Below are 27,924 nucleotides of genomic sequence, written 5' to 3'. Positions count from 1 at the left end.
TCCATTTTGGTTTTCCCACAATGGAATTTTTTATGAAATCTTTTCCTGGTTTGGGGCAAAAACACTTTTTGAAAGTGCTTCCGTTGCTGCTTTATTTTTGTTTTGTTTTTGTTTTTGTGGAAAGAGTTTTCCATTTTCTGGCCAGCTCTAATTTTTTGCCCACTGTGTTGGGCGTCATAACTGTGTGGGTGTCATCTTGTCTCTGATTTCTTAATAAATTTTAATTAATGTGCATAGCATGCAAACTGTACTAAGCACATGCCTTTTGTAATCTTCAGGATTTCATTTCATCTATATGTGACAAACTTTTTGAAGCCCTGTTTCCTGGCTCATCCCATCCAACCAGATTTTCTTCATTAACTATTTTGGGATCAATAGCAGAAATATTTTCTGCTCCAGAAGGTGAGGTGTTTGACTTTCATGGTGGGGCAACGGTAAGGTTAAAAAATGGGCTTGCTTACAACAGTGCACTGATTAATTGGGTACTCAATTTTTGTGTCAGTTTTGCAAAATTTACACTTCAGGTGCAGTTTGCTATATTGTTTCTTCTTTAAATAAAATGAAGGTGTCAACAGAATAAGAAAACTCTGGTTTAGGAATAAGTGTAAATTAAGGGATGATAAATGCAGTTTTCAGAAACTATGGGAAATCGAACATGCTGCAGTTAAAATACCAAGACCATAAAAACTGTTACATTTGAAGAGACTTGAATGATATTGGCTTCTCAGAGTACTGCGCACTAAAATGGGGAATGGTTTTTTAATTAGGTGATTGCTCATGTTCTGTGCTGGTAACTGTTAAAGTGTTGAGACATTATTTCTTTCAGTGTCAGGATTATTCGAACATTCTAAAGTATTCATAATAGGAGCCTGTTTGAAGTGTTTATAATTAGTAAATTCTGTGTTTAGATTGTATGAGCAACTTAAAAATAAATGGTTTATAAAAATTATCTAGAAAAAGCTAAGTATTATTTGAGCAAGAGAGCAGAATGACTCATTAAATTCTTGCTACATTTTCCTCTTCCCCAAAACATCTGTATGAATGAATTAATCTTATTTTCCTAAAACACTCTTGTGAACATCAAGTCGTAGTGGGAGGTGTTATAGAGGCTTTCAGAAGTCATGGAGACCAGACTGAAGATATACTAATGAATTCAGGAACTAGACAATATTTTTAGAGTGGACTATATTAAAAATTTAGCTAATCTTATGATCTTATATGTAGGAGTAAAAAAAGTGTGCTTTTCAAAATAGTGTTCACTTTTGAGTCTGTTGCTTCATTCCTGTTAATCCCAAGTAGTCAGTCATGGGTAGTGAGCCCCAAATATCATCTTGTTTTTTTTAAGAAAAAATATTTGTAATTCTTTTTTTTTTAATTTAATTTTATTTTTTAGCTTTTATGGTTTTGAGCTTTTAGAGTTCAATCTGGTGACATTTTCAATCTTTTTTTCAAAGTCATAACAGCTAGAAGCTTTCATTTAAAAAAGAAATTTGATTTTCTCACCTAATTACATGGCTAGAGCTTTAAGGAAAGCTAACATGGCGAGAGTTGGCAAGTCTGAGCTTTGAGAATATTAGAATTTGTTTTTAATGTGGTAAGTACCTTTTGTACTCTCTAGGGCTTACTTTCTATATTACAAATATTTTTTTTAAACAACACAAATTGATTTGTAGGCAGTGATAGGAAAACTGTACATTGAAATAATGCATTAGTCTGTTTCGCTCTAACACAGTCTTAGAACTTGTCTTCATTGTGGGATGGTGCACACTAATGTCTTGAGCATTAATCGATCCGTGTAGATCCTGCTGGCTCATATTAAATGTTTAGCTAGGGAACATTGAATGCCCACCAGCAGGGTCTACATAGACCAATTAGTGCTCAACAAATTTGTGTGCATGAGAAATCAAACTCCCATAGCGTGCATTATCCCACTATGTAGACAAGCCCTTAGGGTTTGCAGTAGTTCCATTAAATAAAAGTGGAATACAAATTTCTTGTTGTGTGATAACAAAGCATAATGGCAACATCGGTTTCTTTGAACAGGTCAGACGCAAGCAGTCTTTCAGTTGGCTCAAGAAATTGATTCTACCCGTGTTCAAACTCTAATCCAGTGTTTTTCCAGCACTTTTGAGGAAGTAAAAGTTTTAGCATTTGAACTTCTTATGAAACTACATGATATGTTAGATTTACAGGTATGACACAATTTTAGTTTAAAGATACGGATTCCCTAAAAATCATACTTCCCATTTTAATTGTTTTATCAAGAACACAGACCGCACATCGAATGGAGAAGATCAAAATGGGATGGTCATTTTCACAGTAGCATGTGTTTTTGGTCTGATATCCTTTTTTTGCCTCATTGGTTGGGAGAATAGGAGTAAAATGTAGTCGGGAAGGGAAAGGAACCTTAAGGAAATGACTTGCGGCCGCATGACCTTGTACTGTGATTGTATCATATCTCATAAATTAAGAAGGGGTCAGGCCAAGTCACTACTTTTGAAAGTATTAATGATATATGGGTGGTTCAGTAGGTGCCAGTTTTCAATCTCCAGCATGTTTGAGACACTGTGTTGTTGAAGGGGCTGTTTTCCTGAAGAGGCGTAAAATCTGAGGACCAAACCAGGTCATTGAAGATCCTGTGGCATGCGCTGATTAGAATAGGGTTAGTGACCCGGGTGTTCTGGCAAAGTTCCAAGTTGGGTGGTTATATGCTGTGTATCTAAATTCCCCCATTAATATCAGTTGAAAAAAGATACTTTCTGCTTTTAAATATTGTGTTGCTATGTGTTGTTAAGCTGCTTCTGCCTTCACCCCTGTGGTGTTTCGGTTTAGTGGTGGATGATGTGAACACAGTATGTGCTTTGCTCATCACAAGGTAAGGAATCCCAGGAAGGAAGGCACTAAAGAGTGAAAAGTATTGCCTGTCCATGCCCTCTATTTTCCTCCGCTGTGCCTTCCTTTTGAAGGGTATTGCTGAGGCATTTGACTTGCTACTGTTGTACCTTAGGGTATGTCTACACTATGGAATTAGGTCGAATTTATAGAAGTCGTTTTTTTAGAAATCGGTTTTATATATTTGAGTGTGTGTGTGTGTCCCTACAGAAAATGCTCTAAGTGCATTAACTCGGCGGAGTGCTTCCACAGTACCGAGGCAAGCGTCAACTTCCGGAGCGTTGCACTGTGGGTAGCTGTCCCACAGTTCCCGCAGTCTACGCTGCCCATTGGAATTCTGGGTTGCGATCCCAATGCCTGATGGGGCTAAAACATTGTCGCGGGTGGTTCTGGGTACATATCGTCAGGCCCCCGTTCCCTCCCTCCCTCCGTGAAAGCAAGGGCAGACAATCGTTTCGCGCCTTTTTTCCTGAGTTACGTGTGCAGACGCCATACCACGGCAAGGATGGAGCCCGCTCGGGTAACCGTCACTGTATGTCTCTTGGGTGCTGGCAGATGCGGTACTGCATTGCTACACAGTAGCAGCAACCCATTGCCTTTTGGCAGCAGACGGTGCAATACGACTGGTAGCCGTCATCGTCATGTCCGAGGTGCTCCTGGCCACGTCGGCCGGGAGCGCCTGGGCAGACGTGCGCAGGGACTAAATTTGGAGTGACTTGACCAGGTCATTCTCCTTAGTCCTGCAGTCAGTCCTATTGAACCATCTTATGGTGAGCAGGCAGGCGATACGGATTGCTAGCAGTCGTACTGTACCATCTTCTGCCGGGCAGGCAAGAGATGAGGATGGCTAGCAGTCGTACCATCTTCTGCCGGGCAGGCAAGAGATGAGGATGGCTAGCAGTTGTATTGTACCATCTTCTGCCGAGCAGCCATGAGATGTGGATGGCATGCAGTCCGTCTGCACCGTCTGCTGCCAGCCAAAGATGTAAAAGATAGATGGAGTGGATCAAAACAAGAAATAGACCAGATTTGTTTTGTACTCATTTGCTTCCCCCCCCCTCCCCTGTCTAGGGGGCTCATTCTTCTGGGTCACGCTGCAGTCACTCACAGAGAAGGTGCAGCGAGGTAAATCTAGCCATGTATCAATCAGAGGCCAGACTAACCTCCTTGTTCCAATAAGAACAATAACTTAGGTGCACCATTTCTTATTGGAACCCTCCGTGAAGTCCTGCCTGAACTACTCCTTGATGTAAAGCCACCCCCTTTGTTGATTTTAGCTCCCTGAAGCCAACCCTGTAAGCCGTGTCGTCAATCGCCCCTCCCTCCATCAGAGCAACGGCAGACAATCGTTCCACAACTTTTTTCTGTGTGGACGCCATACCAAGGCAAGCATGGAGGCCGCTCAGCTCACTTTGGCAGTTAGGAGCACATTAAACACCACACGCATTATCCAGCAGTATATGCAGCACTGGAACCTGGCAGAGCGATACCGGGCGAGGAGGCGACGTCAGCGCGATCACGTGAGTGATCAGGACATGGACACAGATTTCTCTGAAAGCATGGGCCCTGCCAATGCATGCATCATGGTGCTAATGGGGCAGGTTCATGCTGTGGAACGCCGATTCTGGGCTCGGGAAACAAGCACAGACTGGTGGGACCATATAGTGTTGCAGGTCTGGGACGATTCCCTGTGGCTGCGAAACTTTCGCATGCGTAAGGGCGCTTTCATGGAACTTTGTGACTTGCTTTCCCCTGCCCTGAAGCGCATGAATACCAAGATGAGAGCAGCCCTCACAGTTGAGAAGCGAGTGGCGATAGCCCTGTGGAAGCTTGCAACGCCAGACAGCTACCGGTCAGTTGGGAATCAATTTGGAGTGGGCAAATCTACTGTTGGGGCTGCTGTGATGCAAGTAGCCCACGCAATCAAAGATCTGCTGATATCCAGGGTAGTGACCCTGGGAAATGTGCAGGTCATAGTGGATGGCTTGGCTGCAATGGGATTCTCTAACTGTGGTGGGGCCATAGATGGAACCCATATCCCTATCTTGGCACTGGAGCACCAAGCCGGCGAGTACATAAACCGCAAGGGGTACTTTTCAATAGTGCTGCAAGCACTGGTGGATCACAAGGGACGTTTCACCAACATCAACGTGGAATGGCCGGGAAAGGTACATGACGCTTGCATCTTCAGGAACTCTGGTCTGTTTCAAAAGCTGCAGGAAGGGATTTTATTCCAAGACCAGAAAATAACTGTTGGGGACCTTGAAATGCCTATATGTATCCTTGGGGACCCAGCCTACCCCTTAATGCCATGGCTCATGAAGCCGTACACAGGCAGCCTGGACAGTAGTCAGGAGCTGTTCAACTACAGGCTGAGCAAGTGCAGAATGGTGGTAGAATGTGCATTTGGACGTTTAAAGGCGCGCTGGCGCAGTTTACTGACTCGCTTAGACCTCAGCGAAACCAATATTCCCACTGTTATTACTGCTTGCTGTGTGCTCCACAATATCTGTGAGAGTAAGGGGGAGACATTTATGGCAGGGTGGGAGGTTGAGGCAAATCCCTGGCTGCTGATAACGCGCAGCCAGACACCAGGGCGGTTAGAAGAGCACAGGAGGGCGCGGTACGCATCAGAGAAGCTTTGAAAACCAGTTTCATGACTGGCCAGGCTACGGTGTGAAAGTTCTCTTTGTTTCTCCTTGATGAAACCCTCCGCCCCTTGGTTCACTCTACTTCCCTGCAAGCTAACCACCCTCCCCACCTCCCTTCAATCACCGCTTGCAGAGGCAATAAAGTCATTGTTGCTTCACATTCATGCATTCTTTATTCATTCATCACACAAATAGGGGGACGACTACCAAGGTAGCCCAGGAGGGGTGGTGGAGGAGGGAAGGAAAATGCCACACAGCACTTTAAAAGTTTACAACTTTAAAATTTATTGAATGCCAGCCTTCTTTTTTTTGGGCAATCCTCTGTGGCGGAGTGGCTGGTTGGCCGGTGGCCCCCCCACCGCGTTCTTGGGTGTCTGGGTGTGTAGGCTATGGAAGTTGGGGAGGAGGGCGGTTGGTTACACAGGGGCTGTAGTGGCAGTCTGTGCTCCAGCTGCCTTTGCTGCAGCTCAGCCATACACTGGAGCATACTGGTTTGGTCCTCCAGCAGCCTCAGCATTGAATCCTGCCTCCTCTCATCACGCTGCCGCCACATTTGAGCTTCAGCCCTGTCTTCAGCCCGCCACTTACTCTCTTCAGCCCGCCACCTCTCCTCCCGGTCATTTTGTGCTTTCCTGCACTCTGACATTATTTGCCTCCACGCATTCATCTGTGCTCTGTCAGTGTGGGAGGACAGCATGAGCTCAGAGAACATTTCATCACGAGTGCGTTTTTTTTTCTTTCTAATCTTCACTAGCCTCTGGGAAAGAGAAGATCCTGTGGTCATTGAAACACATGCAGCTGGTGGAGAAAAAAAAAAAGGGACAGCGGTATTTAAAAAGACACATTTTATAAAACAGTGGCTACACTCTTTCAGGGTAAACCTTGCTGTTAACATTACATACATAGCACATGTGCTTTCGTTACAAGGTCGCATTTTGCCTCCCCCCACCGCGTGGCTACCCCTTCAACCCTCCCCCCTCCCAGTGGCTAACAGCAGGGAACATTTCTGTTCAGCCACAGGCAAACAGCTCAGCAGGAACGGGCTCCTCTGAAAGTCCCCTGAAGAAAAGCACCCTATTTCAACCAGGAGACCATGAATGATATCTCACTTTCCTGAGGATAACACAGAGATAAAGAGCAGATGTTGTTTGAACGCCAGCAAACATACACTGCAATGCTTTGTTGTACAGTGATTCCCGAGTACGTGTTACTGGCCTGGAGTGGTAAAGTGTCCTACCATGGAGGACGCAATAAGGCTGCCCTCCCCAGAAACCTTTTGCAAAGGCTTTGGGAGTACATCCAGGAGAGCCGCGAATGCCAGGGCAAATTAATCCTTTCACATGCTTGCTTTTAAACCATGTATAGTATTTTAAAAGGTACGCTCACCGGAGGTCCCTTCTCCGCCTGCCGGGTCCAGGAAGCAGCCTTGGGTGGGTTTGGGGGGTACTGGCTCCAGGTCCAGGGTGAGAAATAGTTCCTGGCTGTCGGGAAAACCGGTTTCTCCGCTTGCTTACTGTGAGCTATCTACAACCTCATCATCATCTTCTTCTTCTTCGTCCCCAAAACCTGCTTCCGTGTTGCCTCCATCTCCACTGAAGGAGTCAAACAACACGGCTGGGGTAGTGGTGGCTGAACCCCCTAAAATGGCATGCAGCTCATCATAGAAGTGGCATGTTTGGGGCTCTGACCCGGAGCGGCCGTTCGCCTCTCTGGTTTTCTGGTAGGCTTGCCTCAGCTCCTTAAGTTTCACGCGGCACTGCTTCGGGTTCCTGTTATGGCCTCTGTCCTTCATGCCCTGGGAGATTTTGACGAAGGTTTTGGCATTTCGAAAACTGGAACGGAGTTCTGATAGCACGGATTCCTCTCCCTATACAGCGATCAGATCCCGTACCTCCCGTTCGGTCCATGCTGGAGCTCCTTTGCGATTCTGGGACTCCATCATGGTCACCTCTGCTAATGAGCTCTGCATGGTCACCTGCAGCTTGCCACGCTGGCCAAACAGAAATGAGATTCAAAAGTTCGCGGTTCTTTTCCTGTCTACCTGGCCAGTGCATCTGAGTTGAGAGTGCTGTCCAGAGCGGTCACAATGGAGCACTCTGGGATAGCTCCCGGAGGCCAATACCGTCGAATTGTGTCCACAGTACCCCAAATTCGAGCCGGCAAGGCCGATTTAAGCGCTAATCCACTTGTCAGGGGTGGAGTAAGGAAATCGATTTTAAGAGCCCTTTAAGTCGAAATAAAGGGCTTCATCGTGTGGACAGGTGCAGGTTTACATCGACTTAACGCTGCTAAATTCGACCTAAAGTCCTAGTGTAGACCAGGGCTTAGAACATTCAGCTCTTGGTCTCTCTCCCTTACACTGGTTCTTTGTGGCTGGTTTTAAATTTATTTTTCAAGCTGGTGCCTTTATTGTCTGCAAATTGTCCCCTTTAATTAATCAGATTCTGGTTTATTTAATTCTTGCCATTTGTTACCCTGAAAAAGCTTGATTTGGAATGTATGAACAAATCAGTGGGCAGCTGCTCTTTGTGCAGCACACACACAAAAACAATAAAAAACAGTATATATTGTGCTCTTTTATAATAATCTGCATAGGGCTTTTTCTGTGTAAAGTCTGTTACCAGTTAAAATGCAGAAGAACATATTTTGTTTTCATAATGTTTTGAAGTGTCTGAGCACTACTTTATATATGAAGAGTCTTATTTTCAATAGATCTGTAAGTATGCATTTGCTGAATGTTAGCAAATGTGCTTGGGCAAATCCCTGTCTTGACATACGGTAGGTAGTTGGTATACAAAACAGATACCTGTGAGAAAATGCACTCCAGTGAAGTCACTGAAAATCAGACCCCAAAGGGTTTGAATTAAAATAATTAGCGCCGTTGATATGCAAACTCAAGAAAAATGTATATTGAAAATTACTGAACCATATATATATATATACATATTTTTTTTTATTTCAGGATTCTGAAAATCTACATCTCTTATTTCAAGCAGCCATGGATCTTAGCATAAGTACCAAACCCTATGACTGTGTTACTGCCTCCTATTTGCTGAACTTTTTAATACATCATAAAGGGCTACTGAATGTCTGCTTAAAATATCAACAGGTTGCACATACATTTCAGATAAATGAGGATATGTCTGCAAGCACCATGGAAAAGAACACTTTAGCTGGTTAGTTCTGAGGAATAGAAACTTTTTGGATTTGTTTGTTTAGAAGCCTCCATCTTATTTTATTGCTGGCTATTGTTGTGGGCATTCCGGAAAGAAGAAATGTACCTAAACTTTCTATGAAATTTGGTTAGATTTAAGCATTATACTTAGTATAAATAGAACAGTTTGAGAGCTGATAGCCCTTGCAGATCAACTCAGGGATGGCAACCTGCCCTAACCCCTACCCCAGCCATGTACTGTAGGACAGAAAACTGGCCCCGCCCTCCTGCACTAGATGTAGCCCTATAATGCTCCACTGCCTATGCCTTACTCATACTGAAAGCTTGGGCTTTCTTGCTGACAAACTGCTCTCAGCCCCTCATAGTCTTTTTAAGTACTAAGATTGGGAAGTCACAAATGCTGTAGAACCTCCTAATGTCTCAGGCCAAATTTTTAAACCTGGCATCTCAAAAGCACCTTAAGTAATGGTTTGACTCCTAAAATAAATGCCCTGATTTTTTTTCAGTGGTGCCAAGCACCAGCAGCTCCTGTTGAAGTCCTGCTGAATTCCTAAGGGCCTGTGGTTGCCCCTGTAACTATAAAAGACAGGTACAAAACAAGGGCCTGATCTTTTTCTTGCTCTGTGCCTCAGAATTTTTCTCACCCATCTTCTTAACTTGGAGCAGGGGTGTTAGACTCATTCTCTGGAGAGGGCTGAATTCCATTTGCATATGGGCTTGGGTTAAAATTTCAGAAGATGTTGTCCCCTTCCTCCACACCATATTCCACACTGACACCAGTGAGCAGTTTGCACAGAGATCAATGGTAGAGTATATCCTTTATGCAGTAAATAAGCTTTTATTTATTTACTCGGTACTTTATCATTGCTCTCTGCATTGCTCAGTGTGAAAATATGTGTACTTTTTGGCTTCACTGCTATTTCTGCCATTTTTTTCTCTTTCTTTTCATGGTCTCTTCTGCTGTTTTTCCTTTGTTTTCTTTCCTGCAGCAACTCTTAATTGCCTCCCCATGATCTGTGTCAGCTTAAATCTCAACCTCTTCAGCACTCCACTGCTAAAATAAGCAACAAAACAGTATTTACATTTAAAATGCCTTTAGGCTTTAGAGTTAACACCTCCCCCCCAAGTAATTAGGCAAGGGAGTTTACTCCTCGGAATCATTGTTTCAAGTGATCTGCAACCTCAGACACACAGCACTGTGTTGGGTACATTCTATTCACATTTGGAAGGTTTTCACTGCAGCTATGAGGGCTAGAAATCTTTTTAAACAAAAGCTTAGATTTTGCACGGTCAGCCTACATATGTTGTGTGGGCCCCACAAATGCATCCTATAGGCTGGATCCAGCCAGAAACCCTATCCATCTGTCTGCCTTAGATTCTGAAGTATCTGTGTACCTCAGTCTTTTAAAATCATTTTTGACACCTGTGATTTAGGGCTTGTCTACACTACCAAGTTTTGTTGACAAAACTTATGTTGACACCCAAAAGTTGACACAACAAAAATCGCCAAAAGGTGTTCACGCGTGCTCCCTCTGTCGACAGGTCACGTCCGCATTGGGGACACCATCATTGACAGAGTGAGCAATGCACCGTGGGTACGTATCCCCCAGCACAGTGTTGCGGGAAGGAAGAGCTGATCGCTGCGCATCTTGGGATTCTCTCCCAGTTCTCCCACAGCCCCCTCAGCTGCCGAGAGCAGCAGCATGAGGAGCTCTGTGAGCTTTCCATGCTGAGGAATGGCAAAGCAGCACAGCAGTCTGCCCCCCTCCCCCTGCAGCAGCAATCTGCCGGCTGCTGTGTTCCTAGTGCCGGGCAGAACAGGAGCATTGCAATGATTTGCTCTTTGTCCGTTCCCCACGCGGAGCAGCATACAGATACTTCCTGGAGCTTTGAAAGGGGAGGGGTGCATGCCTGCAGGGCAGCGGAGATCAAAACTCTGAGCAGAGCAATCAGGGCAGGCATTGTGGGATTCTGGCGGAAGCCAGTTCTGTTGACAAAACAATCAGCAGTGTCTACACTGGCTCTTTGTCGACAAAGGGAGGGGAAAAGACAAAAGTCTCTCGTGGGGTGGAAGTTTTTTGTCACCAAAACTGGGCATTTTTCGCTACAAAAGTCCCATTGTAGTGTGTATGCTCTTGCTGTTTTGTCTCCAAAAGGCAGTTTTTGGCAACAAAACTTGGTAGTGTAGACAAAGCCTCTATGTAGATACCTTTGTCCTAGAGTATGGAGAGGGGTGATGATGCTTTCCAGTACAGTGTTTTGGGCCCAACCTGGTGGTTGTCTTTCAGCACCATCCCAATATAAATGTTGTAGTAAGGATGGGAAAGGCGCTAAAGGGGCTGAGTACAACTAAAAATCACTTGTCTTACTTACGTGCCGGAATAAGGATTTATGTGGCTGATTGGAGGCATCCAAGTTTGAATGTTCTGCCAAAGTGGTTGTTATTTAACTAACCCTTCTTTAAGGGCAAATTCTGCCTTCTAATATGTGTATGTTCCTTCCATTGACTTCAATGTGAGCTGTGTGATTGTGTCTGAAGATAGGTTTCAGAGTAACAGCCGTGTTAGTCTGTATTTGCAAAAAGAAAAGGAGTACTTGTGGCACCTTAGAGACTAACCAATTTCTTTGAGCATAAGCTTTCGTGAGCTACAGCTCACTTCATCCGATGAAGTGAGCTGTAGCTCACAAAAGCTTATGCTCAAATAAATTGGTTAGTCTCTAAGGTGCCACAGGTACTCCTTGTCTGAAGATAGTGTTTGATCATTAGTCTTTACAGACAATAGTCAACTCAGGCTAAGCTTGCAAATTGACAGCTTATTGTTGGACACTGAGTGAATGAAAAATGTGGATAATGTGTGGGGAGAAAAACTTGAAGGACAGTGACAAGTTTAAAGAGAACAATTACTGTGCATTTTACATTAATTGTCTTGCTGGCAAGCTTAATCTGTATATGTATTTAAAACCATTTTCCTTTTCTGTGTAATGCTTTTTTATTCCAGTAATCAAATATTTGTTAGCAAACCTCGAGCGAGAAATATTCCAAGCTGAAAAGTCTCTGCTGCAAGCAGCAGCTTCATTCCCAATGTATGGGAGAGTACATTGTATAACTGGAGCTTTGCAGCAGTTACCTTTAAAGTAAGTAAAACATACTGCTGTGTGTAGTGATAAATCAGTAGTGAAGTCGATTCAGCCATTCACAAGAACATGAAAGAATACCATCTAATTCACAATACGATCAGCAGTGTATAATCCTAATGCAGTGGTTCTCAAACTTTTGTACCCCTTTCACATAGCAAGCTTCTTGGTGTGACCCCCCCCCACTTACAAATTAAAAACACTTTTTTATATATTTAACACCATTATAAACGCTGGAGGCAAAGCAGGGTCTGGGGTGGGGGCTGACAGCTTGTGACCCCCCATGTAATAACCTTGCGACCCCCAGTTTGAGAACCCCTGCCCTAATGCCTGGATTCTTTACTGTTTAGGTTTTTTTTTTTTAATAGGAGCGGACTTCATAATTTTGATTTATGGAACATCTTATTTAAAATTAATTGTATAATAAAGTGCAGATGTTAATTTTTATTTCAATTATTTCTTGAAGTTTTGAATATATAATTACTTTAAATTCCTTGTTTGTATTTTCTTAAAGTAACTTGACCTTGATGACTGAATGGAGGCAGATGGTTGCAAAGCTTATTTTAATGTCATACAGACTTTCGTCTGTAGTATCTCCCATTGTCCAGAGTTCATCACCAGAGGGCCTTATTCCAATGGATACTGATTCGGGTAAATGAAATCCATTTTAGCAATAATTGAGGTTGCTAGAGTTTTATTTAACATAATTTGAATACTTGTAAGTCCAAAGTTATGAATGGTTACAAACAGTTTTTAATCAAATGTCTGCAATATATTTGTAATTGACAAAAAGTACTTTAAAAAAATCGTACATTAGCATTTAAAATCCTCCTAGGAAGACACAGTATGTATTGGGACTGGTCCTACTAGATTACTCTGTCAGACTCTTTCAGCACGTACCTGCAGTCTACCCATTTTGAGCTCCCCTTATCCTTACCCCTAACCCTAGTGACCAGCATCCTGATTCAACTTCCCCATCAGCTACCATCCTTCTGAGTCCCACAGAGACAAGTGAAGGCAGTAAGTTTGTTACCACTTTAAGGGAGGCTGAGTTAGGACATAAATCCATTCCCCAGATGCCAGCAGTCGCATACCCCCGCCAGATATACAAAGCTATCAGTGGAGGCTTTGAGTTAGCATCTGCCTTTGCACATGGCCCCACAAAACTAATACTGCTCCTGGTAGGGAACTCTAAGCAATATAGACTGTAAAGTCTGGGCCAAATGTTGCTGAATTTATGTATGTGAAATACTCCTGTTGTCATCAGCCAGGTTACTTTTTTGCAGTGCTTAATTTGTGCCAGGGCTGAGCCCCGATACTTCTAGGAATGGCAATTCATAGCCCTGGCAACTCTGGGCTTGCTGTACTAGTTATGAATGAACTTATTACTTGAGCCCCCGCATCTCTTTCATTACAAATTATGCACTGCTTTGAGTAAGCTGAGCAGCACTACCTGCGTTCAATTTTTGTTCAAGTTGAGTTTAGTTATACATGTTTGATATTGTAAAATAACAGTGAACAGTAACTTCTTTTGTTTTAAAAGTTCTTGGATATGTACTAGACTTTCTTTTGAGTTGTTTTATTTTAAAATATCAGAATCTTAAACCATTAGCTAACTTGGATAAAGGACTTATTTTCTCACACTCTAGTGAGAAAGCATTAGTTTGAAGCATAAATATGACAAAGTGAGTAGAAGGAAGACTGTTTTCTTAACAAAGACAGAACTAATTATTAGGGAGGTATTTGCTTTTTATTACTAACCAGCTGTTTTCTAGTAATGTACCTAAAAAGGGTGTGTGTTTGTGTGGGGGCGGGAGGGAGGAGGGGTGGGGTTGTGAATGACAAATGTCAAAATGATGAATTATTAGCTTAAATATTCTCCTATTTAAAACTTAGAAACCGCAGGTCGTTTGCAGATGATCCTGCATGAAATACAGCCACGAGATACAAATGATTATTTCACTCAAGCAAAAATATTGAAAGAAGACCACAGAGTAGACTTTGAAAAACTGACTGACAATGAACCAGTTGAAAATGTTTGCCCAGAAATTACAGGTAATTCAGAAGCTGCTTTTTAAAACTAAATCAGGATATTTTCCACAGAACAAGCAATTTTCTGTGGATGATCCAAGTTAGAAGTTATTTGGTAGGTATAGCATTTCACTTTTAACAATAAATATGTCAGAAGCTAGTTTATTTATGGGCATGCTTTTAAAGGTTAATTCATTGTATTTCTAGAAGATTGTGGTTAATTAGCTCTCTCTGGCTACAAGTGAAGATGAGTCGTTTGCTGTTGGCCTAGTATCTATTGCCTTGTCTACACTGGCCAGATAATCTTTAACACTTTTATATCAAGATAGGTTTAAACACAGTTTTTGTTTTGGTCCTAGTGTAGTTTCCCTGCCCAGCATACGCAAGGCCGGTAGGGAATTTATTAATGTAATAAAGTCCTACTCATGAACTGACACAATAAAGGTCCTCTGCTTTGAAGATTCCATTATTAAAATAATAGGGGATGTTGTGAAATTACAATACACCCAGCCCCAGTGGGTTAAACTTTTGTTTTTCATACTTTTTTTTAAGTCTTTGTTCGAGGTGATACATAATCCCTAAAATATAAAAAAGTTGTATTTTACACAATTTTTAAAGTTAAAAACCTAAAAGGTCCAACTGTCTTGACTCATTTGTTTTCATTAGTTTAAAATAGTTATGGATGGACTGTGCTTTTTTTATTTCATGGAAACAGTACTGTAAATAGAGTGACAGGTTTCAGAGTAGCAAGCCATGTTAGTCTGTATCTGCAAAAAGAAAAGGAGTACTTGTGGCACCTTAGAAACTAACAAATTTATTTGAGCATAAGTTTTCGTGAGCTACAGTTTGGATGCTCCGATGAAGTGAGCTGTAGCTCACGAAAGCTTATACTCAAATAAATTTGTTAGTCTCTAAGGTGCCACAAGTACTCCTTTTCTTTTTGTAAATATAGTGTTTTGGACTCCCTTTTTATTGTAGTTCATATGATGGACACTAGATGGGACTGTTGAGTTATAAACATTTATGCTTATGAAAGGTCTCATAAAACTTTGAATCTAGGTTAAAAACAAATAAGATGTGGTGAATGATAAATTTCTGACTGGTATTGAAGCTTAATTCCAAAACAGAGTAAAACCTACATTTACTTTTCATCCTGAAGTTGTAGTTATGTGTTTCAGAGTAGCAGCTGTATTAGTCTGTATCCGCAAAAAGAAAAGGAGGACTTGTGGCACCTTTGAGACTAACCAATTTATTTTGTTAGTCTCTAAGGTGCCACAAGTACTCCTTTCCTTTTTAGTTATATGTGTGGTTTTATTGTCAATAGAATGGCTTCATTGACCAAAACAAAGGACTTGTACCCTTTAAAATATCACACTGATTTTTTGGGTCAAATTGTATGCCAAGCACAACAGTGTAGTATAGGAATCTCAAGAGTGGAAAATTTTGTTCATATTAAAATGATTTTTGTAAGAAGGTTAAACTTAGGAGCACTAATGATGAAACAAATTTATATTAAAATGTATTTAACTGAGCTATATGATATTGTACATATTTTATTTCGTGTTTAAGGTAAAGAAAGGCAAACATGTGATGTAACAGCTCAAATGGTACTGGTGTGTTGCTGGAGAAGTATGAAGGAGATATCCTTGCTTTTAGGGATGCTGTGTAAACTTCTGCCTTTACAGACTGTATCTGAATCTTCTGATGGGTTAATAACAGTAGAACAGGTATGAAATGTACTTTCTACTATAAAATCTTGCATTTCTGGACGAGGTTTCTAACATTTCTGGAGAGAGGGAAAAAAAGGATATATGGAAAAGTTGCATTCACTATCTTGTTCTTTATTTTACATTGTTTATTTTTCAATAAATTGGCATGCAAAAGTAATCAAAACTGTAGTTGTAACATACGAGAAAAAATAGAATAACAGGTTATTAAATTGTACACAATTGCTGGAATTAATATTCTGCAAACAAACTCATGAGATGTTCGTTCTTGTTCAGTAGTTTTAGGGCCTTTACCAGGTATAGGCTGCAGCCATTGACATTCTGTTCAGTGGGGGGGTGGGGTTGCATACTAATTTGGAAATTATGTCTTTTACTGTATTTTAGTGAATTAAGACTCAATGGAATGTCTTTGCTTCCATTTTGAAACATGGAAGTCCAGACTTAAGTTGAAAATGTTCTTTTCTTGGACTTCATACTCAGTAATTTTGGGGGGAGAATTATGTTGATTGTTTCGGAGTATAATGTTCTCCATAATATGGTTGATTAAAATTATAGGCATTTTGTGGGTTGGTCCCTCTTTCAACCCTCCCCCCCACCATTTTTAAATTGAAAGACCACAAAAACCAGCACACTGCCTGGGAATGTTCAAGAGGCTTGAGTTCAGTGTTTACTAGAAATTAGGTTACCACAAGTATTTTATTTGGGAATATTTTGAATTTATTAGATTTCTGTTTTTAATTGATGATCTTTTTCCTTTCCATATGGTTTCAACAAAACCAGTTGCCAACATGGGAAACTGAAATATGCAGCACATACTTGATGTTTAATCTTTTTCAACTGAAAATAAATATTTAGTTTTTCCTAAGGTGTTAGCACATTCTAGAACAAAATAAATAACCGTATATTATGCTGATGATCTGATTTCTTATGCTGTCTCGTGTGCAGTGCCTTGGAAATAATGCAAATATTTTTTTATTCACACATTGTCTCCAGCTCATATGTTTGCATCTGGTTAGCAGCTGTGCTTGTCCTGTTGCAAAGCTCTGGAGTTTAGATGAGAGAACAGCAATATGTCTCCACTCTTATGTTTCTTAATCTGTTCCAAGTCAAACAGGAATTGGTGTCTTGGAGTTCGTCAGCTCTGGAGTTGGCACCCCGATCTTCACTTGGAAATTCAGCTACAATTAGTGCTTGCTTCATTAGTATCTGTCAGGGTATTTAGACACATAACTCTGATTTTCATAGGTGACTCTGCTTTCATACCATATATAAACCAACGTGTCTACATTTTTTTTTTAAAGAGTAATAAACTGACTTTTCAGTCAAATAGTTGAATCTTCATTTACCTAGGATTAGCAGGAAAATACATGTAGGCTGATTGACTATATGCAGTATATAAAATTGTGTCTTGTAGCTAGAAAAATGAAACTGCTTTTTTAGTCTTAAAAAAAAATAAAGTTGTATAGTGCCATAATAGTATTTGGGAATTTTAACTTCAGAACTTGTATTATCCTAATTAATAGGATTTTCTTCATGAAAATATCAAACCGCTGAAATCCTTTAGTGGATATTCTGTTTGTGTGCATTTTTGGTGCAATAATGTTTGACTTAATTACATAATCTGTATAAACAACAGAAGAAAACATAACTCTCAAAGCTCTTTTTAGTGTAGCAGCACCAGATTGTGGCTTTAAACCACTGGCATCACTGATCCAAAGTAAATGAAAATATTCCTGCTGACTTATAGGTTTTGGATCAGACATGCTGCAGTAAGACACCCCAATGAGGAATTCTCACTCAGCATTCTCCCTGGCGCACTGGGGCTATGTGTGCTGTAGTAGCAGCTCCATTGTGCTTGGAAAGGGTGCGTACACTTCTCCCCACATTGGGCCCAAAGCTGCTGGTTCATGCGGAGCAGGGATGGTTAATGCTCCTGCACTCACAGGAACCTGGAGCAATGATACCTACTCTTCCCTGTCTGGTTGTGGCTTGCCCTGCACTGTGGTACAAAGGGAAGGGAAAGTTTCCTTGCTCTGTCTGCCCCCATATTGAACTTCCACTGCTTCTTATTTTATTAGATAAATTGTATTTATTTCCTACATGTTAGTTGAAGAATTAAAAAGCTCTCTTCATATTAAAGAAAATATGTGTCTTTCAACAATATAAAATACAAATAAGCTATTTCACTTGTTTTCATGGAAGATGCTGTGTGTGTTAATTTGTAAATGGATCTTAATATCCATTTCTAGTAAGTTATATTACTTGATACCAAGTTCATGCCGTCTTTTACCTTGTACATGGAAGTGTATTTAAAAACTCATGAAAGAGAATTTAATAGCATTGCTCTAAGCCAGGTGTGTAGGACAAGCAACTGATGGACAAACGACCTTGTACAGCACTACCAATCCTTTTCAGTTTTGATCTGTAATATTCCTTTTTTTCCAGTCCTGGGCCTTTCTTGAGTTTAGACTGCTAATTGTGTTTGAATTGTGCCAAATGATCTGGGTGGTTTTGTGATATGGAGAAATAGCAGTGGCAAACTATGATGAGATCAGATTCCTCTCTTACCCAGGTCAGGATTTGAACTTGGAAAGTGGTGCTTGATGTAAGCACTAAAAGTACTCAGCACTTCAGTTGCTTAGCTTTTCAGTTTCTGTATGAAGAGGATTGGATTTTCACAGCCAGACCATAGGTCAGGGGAGGCCAACCTGTGGCTCCGGAGCCACATGCAGCTCTTCGGAAGTTAATATGCGGCTCCTTGTATAGGCACCGACTCCGGGGCTGGAGCTACAGGTGCCAAACTTTCCAATGTGCCGGGGGGTGCTCACTGGCTCTGCCACAGGCCCTGCCCCCACTCCACCCCTCCCCGCCCCCTCCTCTGAGTCTGCCATGCCCTCGCTCCTCTTTCCCCTCCTCCCGAGCTTCCTGCACACCATGAAACAGGTGATCGGGAGGTGTGGGGAGGGAGGGGGAAGCACTGATTGGCGGGGCTGCCAGTGCGAGGGAGGCGCGGGGAGCGGATGTGGGGGCTCCTGACGTATTACTATGGCTCTTTGGCAATGTACCTTGGTAAATTCTGGCACCTTCTCAGGCTCAGGTTGGCCACCCCGCCATAGGTCATGTGGGAGTCACATCCTTGGGTGAGCAATGGTCATTGGCAGCCAGTCGTGGCTCTCCTGTGTAAGAGCATCTGCCACTGGCTAATTCCCCGAGATTTTTTCTGGAGTTCTTTTTCAAGAGCTCGCTGACTGAGTGTCTGTCTATAAAGGGACAGTGTCAGGGAGAGGCAGCTCTTGATTGATCCATTCTCTGCAGCTGGCAGTTAGGGATAATGCTCTCTTTCTTCTATTCATTATTAACCCAGCTTCATTAGAGTAAGAAGTTAGATTCACATGGCATTCATGCAAGGCCCAGTGGCTGCTTCATACTGTGGCTGTCCTTGGCGCTATGGCTTTGGTCAGGGCTAGGAATGAAATGATCCTTGAAAGTTTAAGAAGTGTTAGGATGCTCTGGATTTGAGAATCAAAAAGTGAGGAGGCTGACAGCCTGGAATGGCTGTGGTCTTAATCCTCCTTTCCTCTGCTGCCAGAACAGGTTCCTTTTGGGACATATCTTCAGGGTCCATAAAATTGCCATCACTTGGCCAAAAAAGGTAATTTTTGTCTTTGTGCTCCTTAGTGTTTACCATTCACAAATTAAATTGAAATACTAAGGCTTTAATTTTGCATTTTCTTACTACTGGACTAGTGACTTCAATGGAATTCTGCTAGGAAGTACTGGTGGATTTTTTTATTTTTATAATATATAATTTTAAAAAGTCAGTATCTGTATCTAGATAGCAGTGTTGCCAACTCTTCCAGTCTTTTCATGAGTCTCTGAATGTTTGGTATTAAAATCCTAGAACATGCAGGCAAGTTTCTATTCCTCATGGCTGTAGAGAAAATCTTGAAAACGTGAACCCTACAGGTTGAAAAGCTAGAAGGCAAAGAAAAAGAACTCCAAGTGTATTTTTAAAATATCTTGATTTTTTGGGGGGCTAGATTTATGACTTTTCAACGCTTGGGATTTCCAGTGCTGTGTGTGTAAAATATTTGAGAAGGGGAGAGATTTACACTTGCCTCTGCTTGGAAAGCTAAAATCTTACATGTGCACTAAGATACTATTTGGATTAAAATCCGCTCCAGGAGATAATTTAGCTCAAATATCTGCAAGTATTGATGCCCTTTTCTTCCTGTATCTTGATATATGGATTTCATAATACATGATGAAAAAACTTTAGATTTCCTTTGACTGTAAAAGGGGAAATGTCTTTTTCCTGTTCAGTGCCAGTTTTTGCTTCACCAGAATTTGGATAACATGCATTACGAAGCAGTAGGGTGGAAAAGTATATGCACCTGGCTTAGGTTTTGTGATAGTATCCTCTACAGTTTATAAACTGTGTGTTACTTTTAGTTATCTCTCAAAATGAGTGGGGATAATTTTGTCCCTGAGTTTTATTTGAGCCACTTGTCAGGTTGAACTTTTGTGAATCTGCACTTAAAATGTATAATCTTAGATTTGTCACATGATTCAGTTATCCATTTTTTGTGTCTCTTCAGTATATAGTCGTCATGGAAACTTATGAAGAATAATAGGTAGTATTGACAAGATGTTTTGTTTTTTGCAGAATTAAATCCTGGCATTTCTAAAGATGTACTGATGCTTACACACTTGATTTATTAATAGAATTATAGGACATGATGTCAGTGGCATTTAGTCTCTTAAGACAACATTTTCGTATATTTCACATTTTAACTGTAGTTCTTGTTATACTAAGCAATTAAATGGACAGTGTAGACTCTCTTTTACAATCTGTGGTCAGTAGAGCCCTTTTAGAAGCTTGAAAAATAAAGTATATTTTCTTACTAAATACAAAACTTGCTATTTGGCAAGCTGTTTTTCTCTTTCTGTGAACAAAGCTACCTAATTTAAGAAGTAATGTGTTTGGAAAGTTATGAGATGTAAGGGGCCAGCTACTTAAAATATTATAGGCATCCTTTCCCCCTTCACAAATACCCTTCCAAATATTTATTTCCATTCATGTTCTTCAGTGGACATTTGCCTCTGCCCTTTGCTAACATCCTGAGTAAAACAGCATGAGAGACTCTTGTTTGTAGCTCAGGAAATCAGTGTCTCACATAGGTCACTACAGTCTTCTATAATTTGTCCTACAGGACAGTTAATGACACTGCGCTGTTGAGTACAAGAATTGAGTCTAGCATGTTTTGTGCTAGTTTTCTTATGTTTAAAGTAAAATGTCTTTTACCTCTTGCGTTTTAGTTTGTATTTTCCTTTTATTTGTTGATCACTATCTGTGACCGTTTTAACCTGAGGAAATATTGTTGTGTCTCAAATGAGAGATGTAGAGGCATAAGGTGGTATGGACATTGTTGGGGAACACTTGTTTGAAATTTCAGTATTTTGTGTAAATAAATGTACTAGTTGTATCAACTCAAATCATGACTTGCATTTTTTTAAAAATTTTTCTAGGTTAAAGATATAGGAGACTACTTTAAACACCATCTTTTGCAGTCCAGGCATAGAGGGGCATTTGAATTAGCTTACACTGGCTTTGTGATGCTCACTGAAATACTTTCCAGGTAAAACCCACATATTCCTTATTTAAAAAAAAATGTGTAACAGTTTTACAAACTATGGGCCTTGATTCTGCAACTGACTTTGCAAACAGCTCCTTGCACCTTGGTAGAGCTCCATTGAGTCCAATGAGGATTTATATGGCCACAGGTGTCCACTGTTTGGAATTAGTTGCATGATATATGACTGTATGGACTGTTTTATTTTAGTTGTATCTAGGCACTCAAATTGGAATGGTAAGAGTTAAATGGCTAGTTCTTAAAAGAAAAACAAAACAAACAACTCTCACCCTTTTCTTAATTTCTGTAGTGCTACCTACTGAAAAATTAATAGGAGCACATGGGGAAATTGGAGTTCAACCCATGGATCCTGCAGTTTTTTAAATCTGAGAATGAGTGGTAAACTTGCTATATTCAACAAGTGGCTTTATATTTTCCTGGAAATTCTCATTACTTTTCATTGGATAAACTGCGTATTCTGACATTTTGGAAAATTACCTGAAAATGATTTTTCTTTGTAATTTTATTTTTATACTTTCGTATGAGAACTAAAATTATTAAACTGAACTGACTCTGTGTCTAGGTAAGGGTGGATTTTCCATTAAGTGCTTAGAGAATAATTTCACAAAATGGGTACTGAAGTGCTTGCAGTGCTGCTTTGAGACCTAGGGAAGGGGGTAAATAGGGACAGTATTAAGTTTTTAATGAGACAAACCAAAATGCAAAATCTCCCTTAATGGCTATGCTTTTCTGAGCTGCAAATCTGACAAAAGCCTAAAAATTTTGTTTATACTTACTGTATTAAATCCTGTCCCTCTTGAAGTGAAAGGGAGTTTTGCCATTGACTTCACTGGAGTCAGGAGTTCTTCCCTTGATTTCAGCAAAGGATCTAATTATGATGCAGATTCACAAAAGGAGCTGCTATTTACTTATATAACCGTTTGTATTAGAGCTGTACCAATTTTAGCTGTGGCGGGGAGTGGTGTGGGATTTTTTCAGAAAGGAGACTAGTGTAGGCTCAGCCATTGGATGCTGAGGTAGCAGTTCATGGGACCTGCTAAGATGGCTGAAACTCAAGTTTTTTCAACAGCATGAAGAGTGTCAACCTACTTGTAGTAATGTGGTTAGTTTTTTCCGCTTATAAGAGAATTGGCACCATTATGCCACCTTTGAGATACAAACCAGGTGATTTAAAGGTAACCAAATTTGATATATAGAGAAAACAATATGTTCAAATAGTTAAGTCTGTGAAAGAACTAAATCCAGATTCAGCGTAGATACCTGTAAAACAAGATAAGAGACTAATCACTGTGGGACACTGAGGCCTCTGGGGCACTTTAGCTTCTCAGCAGGAGACCAATCTTTTATGGAATTCTCTTTTTGAAGATTATTATGGGCTAAGGTACAGGCAGGCCTCTGACACATCAGACAAATCTCCATGGTGTGTCTAAAGGTGTCCCTGTGATATAGCCAGCCTTAAACTCTGAATACTAATCCTCATGCAACCTTCCAGCTACACTCTTAGTTCAGAAAATATAAAGCCACCTTTTATTTTTGTACTTTTCCTGTGTTAAACAACATCTCATCTATATTATTCCATCAGCTAAGTGAATCCCATCTGGATGGGAATAGGCCTGCACGTTCGTACTTGATGTTTCTTACGATGTGCCAGGTTGGGATACAAAGAATTATTCTGCTTTCTGTTGGGTAACAGCTGCTACTTATTAAACCTATGGGAATAGATACTATCAATATTTACTATTACATCCAAGTTGTTATAAGTCTTCAGAATGAAATATTGGGCCTGGAACAACCTTTCTTTTTTTAACTGAAATTAATTAATTACTTCTGATATCCTCTTTTGCAAGTCTATGGAGTAATCAAATGCCTTCTCTTTCCTATCAAATTACTGTCCTTATCTTGAACTACAGATATGCTAAAGAGGAAATGTTCTAAACGATTGTTGGACAAATAACTGAAATGCTAAATGCCATGTAGTTGTAGCCATGTCGGTCCCAGGATATTAGAGAGGAAAAGGTGGGTGAGGTAATATCTTTTTATTGGACCAACTTCTGTTGGTGAGAGAGACAAGCTTTCAGGCAGACCTGAGGAAGAGCTCTGTGAGGCTTGAAAGCTTGTCTCTCTCACCAATGGAAGTTGGTCCAATAAAAGATATGACCTCACCCACCTTGTCTCTCTGAAATGTTAAACAGAGTCAGCATTTGTCTGAATTTTAATGATAAATTATTTGAAATTTCTTCAGATATAAAGGGAGTTCAGTATTAAACAGTTATACAATGAAACAAATACAAATAGTAGATCTGTATTGAGAAGATACCTTGTGTATTGAATATAAGGGGAGATTTGCATAATTTGATTGATGAGTTCACAGCCATCACCGTCACACCTTTCTTTTTTAAGGGCCTTTCCCGCTCCTGTGAAATTCAAGGGGGATTTGCCATGCACTGTTATTTTTATAATGCCAAGATTTTGTTAGATGAATTTGAAAGGTAAAAAGACACAGACTATGCTCCAGAATATATATGCTAATAATAAACTTCAATAGTAATTCAGGAGTTGGCAAACTACGGCCCGGGAGCCACATCCGGCCCTCCAGCCTGTTTAATCTGGCCCTCGAACTCCCGCTGGGGAGTGGGGTCTGGGGCTTGCCCTACTCCCTCGCTTCAGCTGGGGAGCAGGGTTGGAGGCTGCTCTAAGCACGCATGCCGAGGCTTCTGGAAGCAGCAGCATGTCCTCCCTCTGGCTCCTATGTTTAGGGATAGCCAGGGGGCTCTGTGTGCTTCTCCCGCCCCAAGCTCCACCCCCACAGCTCCCATTGGCTGGGAACTGTGGCTAATGGGAGCTGCAGGGGTGGTGCCTGCGGTCGGGGCAGCGTGCAGAGCCGCCTGGCTGCACCTCCGCATAGGAGCTGGAGGGAGACATGCTGCTGCTTCCAAGAGCTGCTTGAGATAAGCGCCGCCCGGAGCCTGCACCCCTGACTCCCTCCAATGCCCCAATCTCCTGCCCCAGCCCGGAGCCCCCTCCCGCACCCTGAACTCCTCATTTCTGGCCCAACCCCAGAGCCCTCATCCCTCCTGCACCCCAACCCCAATTTCGTAAGCATTCATGGCCCACCATACAATTTCCATATCCAGATGTAGCCGTCAGGCCAAAAAGTTGGGCAAATTGTAGGGGATGGGATGAAACAAAAGGCGATTAATTAGGGATGTGTAGTGTGCATTTTTTTAGTTTCACTTTTTTTCTAATGCCTTGTGTACTGTTAAACTTGGAGGTACTAATGACTGGATGAATCACAGACCTTTTAATGGCTGTGAACTCATTCTTCAGTAAACATCTAAAGATAAGGTAATTGCATGCCCTCTCCTAAAACAAAAGGAGTTTTGAACTGAGTGACTGAAGGTTGCTACAATTTGTAAGGCATGGATAGCAATTTCATTTTCTCTTTGAGGGGTGGGGGCAATAATCAAAGTATCTTTTGGGGAAAAATAGATGTGTGACTGTCGAGTGGGAGTTTAGGGGGAAGGGTTTGGACTGTAGCAAAGGGAGGGTGGTTAGGAGGAGGGGCATAAATTGGATTGGATGATAGCATCCAACCTCTCTTGGCTCCCTTCAGGTGAGGGAGGCATGGCATTCAACAAAACAGCTCTGCCAATGTACCCCAACCTTCCTGCATCCCCACTACTCTGCACCCCACAGCTCTGCGAGTGAAGTTCAAACACCCTGGGTCCGACAGCTCTGCCAGTGCACCCTGATCAGCCTGCAGCCCCAGAGCTACCAGTGCACCCCAACCTTCCTGCACCCTACCGCTTTGCCAATGCACTCCAACCATACCACAGCCATTGTGTTCCACAGCTCTGCCAGTGTACCCCAACGCTGCATGAAAACTATTAATGAATGCTGGAAGACCATTAACTGGGGAAATTGGGAGGGGTCACTGCTGATTGAAAAATTCATGCCTTATGGAACAGAAACATTACAAACTCTGACACCACAGTGTTTCTCGGAGATGGGGTCCATCTATTGGACAGGGGTCAGAAGATCTTTCTCTCATACATAAAACTGTCAATATTTTAGAACAGGAATCCTGTCTGTAATTTTGTTTCTGCCCTCTTTCAGCAGTGCCCCAATGTGCCCTATTAACTCTCACCTTTACTCTGCCAACCCTGAAGTTGATGAAATGTACAAGCTCTTCACATCCTTTTACAATCCAGGCATTAGTGGATCTTCTCCAAGCTACGGCTCCTTCAAAATTGGTGCTCCCTATTAAAAAGGCCATACTGGAGTCCGCTGAAGAATTTGGCACACACCTGCCACTTGTGCCCCGACTCCTGTTAATCTGAATTTTCTGCTTTCTCAGTCTACTTGTCAGTCAGTCTCTGTAAATCCTCCTTGGTCAATGCTGTGAAGTCAGTATGGTCTGCTAATCTAAGGTTATGCACGGTCCCACCATATAATGTGACTCCTCCCATTTCATCTCTCAGGGCTACAGTTATTACTGATTCCAGTACCAAGTTGAACAAATCTGGTGATAGCATGCCTCCTTGTCTCACTCCTACAGTCATTCTGAACCATTCAGTCAGCTTTATATCAACTGTCACTGCATTCACCAACTTGCTGTGGATGCTTTCTATCCGCTTGATCAACTTTTTGGGGATGCCATACATTCTCATAACTTTTCATAATTCTTTCTGCTCAATGCCATCAAAAACTTATTTGAAGTCTATAAAGTTGTAATAGGTTTGGTTGTGTTCTGTATACTTTTCCAATACCTGTCTTATCACAAATAACTGATCTATTGTACTTCATCCTGATCAAAATTAGGGCTGTCAAGAAATTAATCACGATTAATTGCATTGTTAATAATAGAATACCATTTATTTAAATATTTTGGGTGTTTTCTACATTTTCAATTATTTTGATTTCAATTACCACACAGAATACAAAGTGTACAGTGCTCACTTTATATTTATTTTTATTACAAATATTTGCACTGTACAAAACAAAAGGAATAAGTATTTTTCAATTCAGCTAATACAAGTACTGTAGTGCAATATCTTTATCATGAAAGTTAAACTTATAAATGTAGAATTATGTACAAAAAATTGTGTTTTTTTTAATGCAATGGAAAACTTTAGAGGCTACAAGTCCACTCAGTCCTACTTCTTGTTCAGCCAATTGCTCAGACAAACAAGTTTGTTTACATTTGCAGGAGATAATGCTGCCCTTTACCCCTTCTTGTTTACCATGTCACCTGAAAGTGAGAACAGGCGTTCGCATGCCACTGTTGTAGCCATCATCTCAAGATATTTACGTGCCAGATGCACTAAAGCTTCATATGCCCCTTCAAGTTTCAACCACCATTCCAGAGGATATGTGTCCATGCTGATGATGGGTACTGCTCGATAATAATCCAAAGCAGTGCAGACTGATGCATGCTCATTTTCATCATCTGAGTCAAATGCCACCAGCAGAAGGTTGATTTTCTTTTTTGATGATTCAGGTTCTGTAGTTTCCACATCAGAGTGTTGCTCTTTTAAGACTTCTGAAAGCATGCTCCACACTCCATCCCTCTCAGATTTTTGGAAGGCACATCAGATTTTTAAACTTTGGGTCAAGTGCTGTGGCTATCTTTAGAAATTTCACATTGGTACCTTCTTTGCGTTTTGTCAAATCTGCAGTGAAAGTGTTCTTAAAACGAACAACATATGCTGGGTCTTCATCCAAGACTGCTATAAAATGAAATATATGGCAGAATGTGAGTAAAACCACAGAGCAGGAGACATACAATTTTCTTCCTCAGAGTTCAGTTGCAAATTTAATTAATGCATTAATTTGTTAACAAGAGTCATCAGCGTGGAAGCATGTCCTCTGGAATGGTGGATGAAACACGAAGGGTCATATGAATGTTTAGCTTATCTGGCATGTAAATACCTTGCTGTGCCGGCTACCAAAGGGCCCTTGGAATGCCTGTTATCACTTTCAGGTGACATTGTAAATAAGAACAGGAGTACTTGTGGCACCTTAGAGACTAACAAATTTATTAGAGCTTAAGCTTTCGTGGGCTACAGCCCACTTCATCGGATGCATAGAATGGAACATATAGTAAGAAGATATATATACACACACATATACACACACACATACAGAGAAGGTGGAAGTTGCCATACAAACTGTAAGAGGCTAGTTAATTAAGATGATTGTTTGTTTGGCAACTTCCACCTTCTCTGTGTGTGTGTGTGTGTGTATCTCTTCTTACTATATCTTCTATGCATCCGATGAGGTGGGCTGTAGCCCACGAAAGCTTATGCTCTAATAAATTTGTTAGTCTCTAAGGTGCCACAAGTACTCCTGTTCTTTTTGCAGATACAGACTAACACGGCTGCTACTCTGAAACCTGTCATTGTAAATAAGAAGCAGGCAGCATTATCTCCCGTAAATGTAAACAAACTTCTTTGTCTTAGCAATTGGCTGAAGAAGAAGTAGGCCTGAGTGGACTTGTAGGCTCTGAAGTTTTACATTTTGTTTTTGAGTGCAGTTTTGTAACAAAAACAAATCTAGCTTTGTGAGTTGCAGTTTAATGATAAAGAGATTGCACTACAGTACTTGTATGAGGTGAATTGAAAATACCATTTCTTTTGTTTATCATTTTTACAGTCCAA

At 41.1% G+C, this 27,924-nt stretch overlaps 1 protein-coding gene across 1 annotated transcript in view; it reads left to right on the top strand.

The window, feature by feature from the left end:
* The window catches only part of THADA (THADA armadillo repeat containing), a 307,383-nt gene that overhangs the window by 29,306 nt on the left and 250,153 nt on the right, over positions 1-27,924 (top strand). The window contains exons 15-22 of the mRNA XM_074949353.1: positions 279-402; positions 2,044-2,192; positions 8,506-8,719; positions 11,718-11,853; positions 12,368-12,504; positions 13,750-13,908; positions 15,454-15,611; positions 21,141-21,250. Coding sequence (XP_074805454.1) covers positions 279-402; positions 2,044-2,192; positions 8,506-8,719; positions 11,718-11,853; positions 12,368-12,504; positions 13,750-13,908; positions 15,454-15,611; positions 21,141-21,250 — 1,187 coding nt within the window. The remainder of the gene's footprint in view (positions 1-278; positions 403-2,043; positions 2,193-8,505; positions 8,720-11,717; positions 11,854-12,367; positions 12,505-13,749; positions 13,909-15,453; positions 15,612-21,140; positions 21,251-27,924) is intronic.

This window comes from Natator depressus, chromosome 3, assembly GCF_965152275.1.
Source record: "Natator depressus isolate rNatDep1 chromosome 3, rNatDep2.hap1, whole genome shotgun sequence".
NCBI classification, from domain to species: Eukaryota; Metazoa; Chordata; order Testudines; family Cheloniidae; genus Natator; species Natator depressus.
Note: the sequence above shows the minus strand (reverse complement) of the source record. Positions and strands in the feature narration are given on the sequence as shown.